The sequence below is a fragment of the Dermacentor silvarum genome, chromosome 7 (genome assembly GCF_013339745.2).
Source record: "Dermacentor silvarum isolate Dsil-2018 chromosome 7, BIME_Dsil_1.4, whole genome shotgun sequence".
NCBI classification, from domain to species: domain Eukaryota; kingdom Metazoa; phylum Arthropoda; class Arachnida; order Ixodida; family Ixodidae; genus Dermacentor; species Dermacentor silvarum.
Genome location: NC_051160.1, coordinates 92407656 through 92417639, shown reverse-complemented (window position 1 = coordinate 92417639; position 9984 = coordinate 92407656). Strand labels below are relative to the sequence as shown.

The 9984-nt window shown below is 45.9% G+C and overlaps 1 protein-coding gene and 1 non-coding gene across 2 annotated transcripts in view; one reads left to right on the top strand and one right to left on the bottom strand.

The window, feature by feature from the left end:
* The first annotated feature begins 8211 nt into the window (after nucleotides 1-8211).
* Nucleotides 8212-9984, top strand: part of LOC119458273 (protein VAC14 homolog) — an 83901-nt gene continuing 82128 nt past the window's right edge. Inside the window, exon 1 of the mRNA XM_037720109.2 lies at nucleotides 8212-8389. Within this exon, the coding sequence (XP_037576037.1) occupies nucleotides 8280-8389 (110 nt within the window). The 5' untranslated portion in view covers nucleotides 8212-8279. The remainder of the gene's footprint in view (nucleotides 8390-9984) is intronic.
* Trnat-ugu (transfer RNA threonine (anticodon UGU)) lies at nucleotides 9418-9489 on the bottom strand. The gene has a single exon. It is a non-coding gene; the product is annotated as a tRNA-Thr (tRNA).

Below are 9984 nucleotides of genomic sequence, written 5' to 3'. Positions count from 1 at the left end.
TGGTGCGGGCATGGCGGGGTCGCTTTTTCTGTGTCCCCGCGGCACTCGGTTTCGACAATGCCTGGATTTACCGTTGAAATCCGATTTCAAATATCGCGAATTAGGTGCAACTTTCAGGATCTAAAAAATTGGCGTGCATTAAAATGCGACTGCCCTTCAATTCGCCACTTAATCAACGGCTCTTAAGGCACAAATTAAATACTTAATATTTTTGTTAATTAGTATTCTGACCCTCGCATTATTATAGCGGCAAAGTAAGACCGCCTCGCCTATAGGAACTCGTCTTCAAAAACGCCACGTTCGCTGCGCTCATACCTTTCTTATAATAAGATTTGTATACACTGAAAAAAAAAGTAACCTTCTTGTATAGTAGACAACGGAATCCTCGCGAGCCAACTCATTCCTAATTCTTCAAACCTTCCTCAATTTTTTAAGTATTTGTACACGTTTTATTGCTGTCAGCTACACTTGTACGCATTGTTTGGTTGTTCGCAGGCTACTAATTAGCATTCCTAAGGAAGAAGTCACGTGCGACAATAACACACAGAATAAAAATTTTAAAGCTCAACCAAATTTTTAACAAAGCCGTTCAATAAATAAATTTCAGCCATGCAAACATTTCTATCAGCTTGTCGACACTTGATTTTATTTTTGTTTTGTTTTTACTTTTGCCTACAGTACTTTTCACGAAAAGCCCGTAACATTCGATTTCGTTTTTGTGAGCTCGAGTCGGACAACACGTCATATCTCTCGCCGTGGTGGCGTAGTGGCTTCGACGTTGCGCTGCTAAGCCCGAGGGCGCGGGTTCGAATCCCGGCCCGCATTCCGTTGGGGGGCGGAATGCAAAAAACGCACGCGTATACCGTGCATTGGGGGCCCGTTGAAGAACCCCAGATGGTGAAAATTAATCCCGAGTCCCACACTACGGCGTGCCTCGTAATGAGATCGCGGTTTTGGCACCTAAAACCCAGAATTTTTTTTTCTAATTTAGGCCATATCGAAAAAAAAAAAGAATCTTGCCTGTCAGCCACGCTACGAGCAGAAGAAAACCAACAGCGGCTTGATCCTGCACCATGTTCGCAGCTCGATCGTCCCGACTCTTTGCGTGTATCGCTGAGCCACTCCTGGTCATACTGGTTACGCCACTTTAATATAGCGGCCGTTTGCAGTGCAAGCATTCCAGAAGGCGGGTAAACATTCTCAGGTGAAAACAAGCGGCGAGGGAAAGTGTACGCGTCACCGCTGGCCTTGATTGACCATTCGCGGGTGTCGCAATTAATCACTGTGCACGCAACCACTGTGCTTTCCTTCTTACGAGAAAAAAAAAACTAAACAAGGATTGCACAAGAACAACAAATACTTCGAAGCAGGGAAAACTATGATGCGGCCTTCGGATCAGACGCTTGGCATGGCCTGTCTCATTTCTTTTTTTTTTTTCGAGGCTCTTGTTGCTGTAGGAGTAGAGCCCCCCGGTTGACCGCACCGTCCGCTTGCAATGCACGCGTCGCCGTGGATGCTGCAGGGCTTTCTTTGTGTTCTCTATCCGAAGTGCTGCGTTTCAGTACTCAACTTCCGAGGACGCAATCTGATAGAGGAGGTAATTAAGCACAAAACAAAAAAATCAAGAAGATTATCTCAAAGTGCGCACCAGTGAACTCGATAGGCGGCGGAGCGTCTGCACCCCAGGAGAGCCGCGGCAACGGACACAGATGGGCAGGTGCTCGTCAGTATTGCAATATATATATATTATTTACCACACCCAATTATAACTGTCTGCGCAGCAGGGCTTTCCCAGCTCCCTACAATGCTTTCTCCCAGCGCTAAAAGCTTCCTTGCCTACCTTCCCGGGTTCAGCGTGACTGCTGCTATTGGGCCAATCGGTATCTTGGCGAATAGGTTTGTGGATATACAGGGTGTTTCATTTTAGCTGCACCAAATTTTTAAAAATTGCCTGTGGCATATAGCACAATTATATTCCTTGATCTAAACTACTCGATGAGGTGGCCATTACTTCCACGAGAAATTAAAACGCCTAATTGAATAATTACCATAATTAGGCTAATTAACTTTTAAATTAATGTTTTACGGCATATCTTTCAATCCACAAATTATAGCCTCTGAGTTCGCTAGGCGTATCCACTCAATTGGAACGACTTATCAGGACTGAACCAGTTTCGAGATATTAATTTTCCAAGTGTCCGACGAAATGCATGGGCGTTCAAGTTATCTTTGTGCTTCAATGCCTAAAACAGCGCTTTCCTCAAAATGTCAACTGGAACGCCCATGCATTTCGTCGGACAAAGTAAAAAAAAACTAATTGTGTAGTGGAGTCATCCACATCATGTGATACGTCGCTTTGCCGGTCGTCACAAATATAGCAGGGAAATTTTGTAATCCAGTCACCATAAGCCAAATAAAGCGGGATATAAAAGAACACTACAAATTCTAACTCAAAGCAATTCCGTTCAATCGAGTAATGAATTCATCTGCCGGCCTTACAAAAATACGTCTCTTTATCAGGGTGTCAAATTGGAGTTGAAAGGTTATTTGCAGCTGCACCAGAACTGAACCTGACCCATATGTCAACCGAACCGAAACTGGAACTTTATGGACAAACAGCTCCGAACCGGTTCGACCACAGGTTCAGCTGAGCCAAGGGTCGTTTTTTTGGCGACAGTCTTCGACCGTGCAGGCTGTTGCGCTGACAGTTAGCAGACGTCTCTTGCGCCGTATTGTTGCAGCGCACGGAGTATTACGTCGGGAACAGTCGTGTGGCTCGCTACCGAGATCTTATTCGCTTACTAAATCTAGGCGAAGCGTCGCCGACAAAGCATCATCGTGGAGGATATATACTACTTGTAGTCAAGAGAGAGAGATGCACATATCTCGACTTTAGCTTTCGAGCTCCAACCTGTATACTCGGCGCTGGGGAAGGAACGAGGGGGAATGCGAGAGGGATGGAGGACGTAAATACTAATAGTGGTCCGATAAACACTGGTGTTTAACACGTACAGCAGCATAAAAGTTTCCAGCGCAATCCTGTCTTCTGCGGAAATTGTATCATGGCATGTACTATTATGCGTACTCATTTTGGATCGACCTAACGGTGTCCATAGCACGAAGGGTTTCCAGCAGAACGTACTGACACGGACAGAAAGGGGCGACGACACACGCTCGACTAGCAACTGAGTGTTTATTACTGGTTTCCCACACTTTTCATGAGGCTTTTCATGACACGTCCCTTTCTCTCCGTGTCAGTACGTTCTGCAGGAAACCATTTGTGTTATGTGCAACAAACGAGCTCAGGCAAACGCTGTTCTAAGGATGTCATCCGATAATGGTTTGGCGTGCATGGTTGGCAGAGAAGAGTATAAAATGTGTCGCTTCTGCATGTACGCTCGGTAGGCACGAAATATGTGCTCTTGTCCCTGGTACACAGCAGCAGTAGGCACAATCTGGACGTACTGCTCTGATCATCATGACCCCCCCCCCCCCCCCTCAGATTTCTGCATCGTCCCCCTCGCTGACAGGGGGATGGCCCTGTCGCAAAAAAAAAAAATATGGCCACCAGCATTCTTCAAAAGTATTTTTCGCGAGCACCAATGGTATCAGCCATGTAGAACTAAAGCTAGCTCGCTCACAAGCTTAGTTGTATTCCGTAGGAGTGCGGTGTCGCGAAGTTGCCGTAGTTATTTTTTCTCATGAACTCCTTGGAGCCGTGCCTTACTCGTCCCTTCGGTGGTGTCGAATGAACGAGGGGACGTCCCTTTTGCCTAACACGCCGAAGGTCCGCTCGAGCGCCTTCGAGCCTGATTAACTTAGTTTCCCCTTCGGGTGTCAACGGTTGCCTCATTGGCTGTCATCGGTTCCGCGACCAACCTGCTTAATGAAAGAGATCTCTCGCTGAAGTGTTCATATATAAATAGTAACAACTAACAGCTAAACTAAGAACTACGCATAGGCAACTTTTTTTAACTGTAGCACTCATTGTGATCACAGTTACACTTTGACAATATCCAGTACGAGCACACTACCGTTCGTACGCTACAAGTTTTTCATTGTAACTTCGCAGTTTTATTGTCGTACATTAAGCATAGGAGGCTCAAGCCCACCGGATCCATTTATCTGAGTGGGCGTTCTCGCGGAGCGGGGCGAAGCCTCGAGCCGCGGCTGCGAAGTGGGGGAGCGTGACGTACAGCGGCCAACGCCCGCGCGCGGGCCTAGGATGGCGTCGCGTGGTAGAGAAACGGGAGCAGATGCGCGCCTTGTGTAAAAGGATGACGTCGCGTGGGAAACAAAACATGAAGACGCTGGCTCGCGCTCTCGCCTACTACGCCACGTAGTTATTCTTGTAGGTGGCGTCGTGAGTCTTCATACGAGGTGATTCGCATATCGTAAACAACCAGCGTAGTGGTTGCTGCGTTGGAGCGGACCGTTACGCCCGTATTCAAGAACGTTCCTCTAGTCAACACACCACCACGAGTCAAAAGAGAAGATGGCACCGCCATCCCTCCACAGAAGTGGTCCCTGAGCTTCATGATCATTCACGGGAATTCATGAGAATTGTCGCGTCTTTATTCTCGATTATTCTGCGCAGTACGACAAATGAAATTTGGAGTCTGATATCTCGAAGCACGGACACGCTAGAATAATTCTTCCGACTGATACTGTGTAGAAACTCGACTGTCTCTAAGTTTTCAATACAAACATACCCACTCACTGCAGTCAACAAAAAATAATTGTTAAATTTTAGTTAATTGGGCTGCTCACAGCGATAATTATCATCTCACTTTGTGCCCCCCTAGCCACATAACTTATTTGCACAGGTGGTCTTCGCGTGCCTCCCAGTGCCTAACTTTAAGAAAACCATAAAGCTTAGTTTTGAACACCCTGTATTATCAGGCGCAGCCGCCAAGCACATGGCTGAATTGGGTAACGTCCTTTTCCTATAAGCTCGGAGAAACCGATACCTGGCTTCGCTATAGGGCTTCTTCATCTTTCTGGAGTTTTACGCGCCAAAACCAGTTCTGATTATGAGGCACGCCGTAGTGGAAGGCTCCGGATTAATTTTGACCACTTGGGTCAAAATTTAACCTGCACTACAACGCAAGAACACAGGCGTTTTTGCATTTCGTCTCCATCGAAATGGGGCCGCCGCGGCCGGTATTTGATCCCGCGATCTCCTGCTCAACGCCTGAGCGGACTGAGCCACCACGGAGGGCTACAGGTGTTGCTTTAGCCGTATAAAACGCGGGTTTATCGTGAGGAAAAACGGTAAATTTTGGTAAATAAGAAAGGCTACTTCCATCATCATCATAATCATCATCATCATCATTGGCAGAAGCTGACCCCCCCCCCCCCCCCTCAGAAATAACCTGTATCCGCCCCTGCAAGCATATATCTTTCTATCAGGCCTTGAAAAAACAATGCGGACTTCATGCAAGGCAGCTTTTGCCTCGACGTCCGCAAGTGCATCACCTTACAGGTCGCAGTGCCAAAGTAGCCACTGGGATTTAAGCGCGTGGCTCCGTTGCTGTGCAATGTCTAAGGTGAAATTGTAATAAGGGTCTTGCCATGCGATTCGTGCATGCGATTATTTGCAACGCAGACTCAGAGTAGCGAAGAACTATATACATCCATGCACGAGGCGGTTGGCAGCAGACGGATCTGACAGCCTGTGCATAGCCGCTCAGGGTGCCATGACCGAAGCCCGCTTAATGTACAAATTTTGACATCGATATACGACTGTGCATGGCGCGTATTATTTTTGTGATATCTTTTTTTTGTTTTGTTTTTAAGCTCATGCCCGTGCAAGATAAAACTGTCTGCAGTTGTTTTACACAGCTAATACGCAATGGAACTTATGTTGTTCCAAAAGCATCCGACTTTTTACAGAAACCGGAGGCAGTTAAGCGAATGTTCTTTTTTTTTTCTTCGAACTTCCGTTGAACCCGAATAAACCGATTAAGAATCGAAGCTGCACATCGTTTCCTAACGTTGTTTATGGCACTCCGCCGAGCTGAACCTGAACCCAAAAGGGCGAACGCAATCCGAACCTGAAAAAAAATAAAAATATTGCGACAGGACCTATTTCGCAGTGAATGCCGACATTAATCGGATTAGCGTTGAAGCAATAAACCGACACACTGTATTGCCAAATTCTTCAGTTATTCGTAGCCAACTTATTCAATTTTCTGTTGCGACATTTTATTTCGACCTACCCGGTTCTTGGCCAATCTCCCATGAGTGGGTATACGTCGACACGGATTTACATCCACATCTTCCTGATATACTTGAGTGTTCCTTCTGCAAGAAACAATATATCGGCGAAACGTGACAATCAATTAACGCCAGATTAAACGGACTTCGCACAGACACAGCTAAAAAGCTTCCCAAATTCGTCGCCGAGCATTTCAACCAACCAGGTCATAAGTTTGATAAACTGAAACTCTACATACTACAGTGAAATTTCCGTTCTGCGCGAGACTGAAAATATAGAGAATCATACCTCATCCATAAGTTCCTGACATTGCAATCAATACACACGAACGTTTGAAAGGGAGCTTTAGAATCTATGTGCTATGCTAAACTTCAGACTATAGTTATTTTTCATTGAGTTGCTTAGTTTTTTTTTTTATTGGGTTGTCAATAATATTCCATCCTCCCTTTCCTTTCAATCATTCCTTTCGTTCTTTTATTTATATATTTTTCCCCTTTTTTTCTTTTTCCAAGAGCACCATTTTTCTGCCGCTACTTTTAATCTCTCTTTCAGAGCCACGATAATTCACTGACCTCCAGCGGAGCAGATACCACTCCCTCCCAGTCGTCCACCCTCTTACCACGAAAAGAGGAACCATACAATGACACGTCAACCGGCTAACACCACGGCGCTGCCTCAAATTCCTCTACCGTGTCGCTCATCGTTCTCGTGTTGCTCATCGTCTTGAATTTCCATCTCCCGCATTCTCCGTGTTTTCCCTGGATCACTTTTCTTACACGTGGCTCAACGCTCCTCGCTCAATGCACGCTCTGGTCCCGTTCTGTTCACTCATCTTTCTACACACTCGGTTGCTTTTGATGCTGACTTTTTCACTTCTCTGTAGTTGACTTCTTCAATTTTCTGTTGCCGAATTCGTTTCTTGCCTCAGTTGTTCTGCTTGCCTTTCCGAGCACCTTCCCAGTAGCACGCACCCATTCTGTGGAATTGGCCAAGAATGCATCCATAGTGAATTCGCCCAAGTTGTCTATATTCAATCGCACACCAGCAGTGACCCAAGATGGCGCGAAAGAGGTTAGTAATGAACATCATACCGGAAGGTGCGTGAAGTTGCCGTGCAAAGAATGCTAATTAAGCGCATTAAAAAATTTCGGTTCGACCCACTGCTCGTTATACCATATATGTTATCAAACGCGAGGCACGCCGAGCTCTTTTCAGAGCATAAGCGACCTGAGTGTTCATATCATCCTCATTATTTCCTGTTAGCCTCAAGATAAGCTCCTTCCGTGCGCACAGACACCTGCCGAAACCGAACAGCGCGGCCAGCGAGGAGCTACAGACCACGTACAGGGGCCTGTTGCTACACGTTGGCGTTGATTTTATATGCGATGACCATAATAGGGACGCGAATCAGTTTCCAAGCTTTCACTTCAAGATGAACATTTCAATAAGAGCTACGGTATTGGCTTCCTTAAAAGGGAGTCATACGGACAGTAACTCTAATTTCAACTCTTAAATACAGCTCCTGCTGTCATAACACTCCCCTGAACAACGTCTTCCCTACAATGATAAAAACAAGTCTTGGAGGCCCTGTTTCTACCTATGCGCCAGAAACGAACTTAAGCTAAAAATACACCATGGCCACCATATTTTGTAATTTCACCTGTGGCATTTTAAATTAAATTCAATAGAAGGAACTCTACATTCACTGCACATTTAGTGCAGCATGTTCTGCTTGTCTCATTAAGTGCGAGGATGCCTAAAACACAGCCTTCAAGATTTGCGCACGACGCGCTGTGCAACAGCGCAACACTGAAATCTCGGAAGCCATGCATGCCAAGCAGAATTTTTTCGCAATGAAGTTGAACAACGCATAATAAAAAAATTTAGAGTTTTGTAATACCTCCTCACCTGTTTTACCATGTTTTACTAATGTTTGAAGCTAGAGTAAAAAAAAATCCAAGTCAATCCGGCTCTGGACTTTCGGAATGGCTCGTGGGTGTCATGGCTCCTATGGAACGCGCGTGAGCATCGCCAGCATCGCTCCCCAGTTTCATTCGTGATGGCTAACTTGACAGAAAAAGACTTTGCACCGCTGAGCGCGGCCTGTGTGAGGGCCTTGAACGACAAGCTGTACGAGAAGCGCAAGACAGCAGCGCTGGAAATTGAGAAGTGAGTTTCGAGCGCGGTAGAAACATGGGAGTTGCTCGCCGGGCGCGTCAGTGGTTCACGTTTAGCTTCTTCAGGCAGCGGTTTCTTTCGATGTTATTTGATGTCAGGAGGTAAGGAGAGCACAGCCGTAGTATGGAAGTCGCAAGTCTGTTTTGCCTATCATCAGTGAGTCAGGAGTGTGGTTTGATCATGTTGCCCAAACACCCTCGATCACAGTAGCTCACTGCGCACTCAAAAAGAAAACTCGCGCGATGGTTACTTAGTGAATCTTATTGGGGAGAAACCGAATGAGGCACAATATGGTTCTTTAGTTTTTGTAGCCAGGCACCTTACCGCGAAATCGATGTGTGACAATGGCATCGTATTGATAATACATTCCAAAGTTCAACAGACCGGGAAGAACCAGCTCTGTCGCTGTGCTATCGCGTAATTGATTGCAGCAGTTAGGCTGATTAAAGTCACTACTGTGTTTGCGAACGAGCACTGTCGCTAAGCGCAAAATTGACTCTGCGTGGGTTTCTTCCGGGCATTACACTCACGTTCTAGGCTCCCCGGCTGTCATCAGTGTGGTGTACAGTTTGATACGCTACGGTTTGCTGCCAACCGCAGTTCACTGACTACAATCACGACGCTTTCACGCGAATTCTTCCGATGTCTTGGGAGAACCTCTCGCTGCTTCGTGGAAGACGCGAGGCATCCAAGATGATGCTGCACATTCTCGAACTCGTTAAACCCACCCACGCCTTTTGAACGCAGCCCTTGACAGGGCTTAGCAGCATCGAAGATAAATGTATCTTAGATACTATCCTAAGATACAATTTGGGTGCATCTTGTATCAATCGCGACACAGGGGGCAAAACTTGTATCAGTATATATATAGTGTTTCTAATACTACAATTAAAGTATCATATCATAAGAAGCCAACAAACAATGACACCAAGGACAACATAGGGGAAATTACTTGTACTTACTAATGGAATTAAAGAAATGATAAATTAATGCAATTGAAAACGGATGAAAAAACAACTGTCCGCAGGTGGGAAACGAACCCACGTCTTCGCATTACACGTGCGATACTCTCACCATTGAGCTACCGCGGAGCCGTTTTCCCATCCACTTTCTGGGGTATTTATGTTTTACAGCTAGAACTAACCCTGGGAGTGTTAGCCAGCGCCACCACTCACAAACCTAGGGGCGAATGTGGAACATCCTTACTGCCGTAGGCGTCACAAGCACGTGATCTTTTTGGGTGATGGCAACTGGTCAATAAACCCACATATGCTACCTGAAGGCATCAATGTTGCCGGATTCGAGCCCTCGTTATGTAATGAACGAGAAGAAAGGGAACCGAGGGGCCCGATTTTTATCATGCATCTTAACACGGGAGTTACACCTGTCGCAACATCCACAGACACCTAGAGCCACTGAAGGCTGGCAAATAACTCCAATTATAACTTATTCTAAGAAAAGGTTTTTGTTGGCTCATTTTCTAGCAAGACCAGATTCACAGTGCCATTTATAAACTCCACATTCTCAAACTCCAGTGACTGGAGAATGCCAGCCTGCTTTAATTTTCTTGAGACAGTAGCACAGCA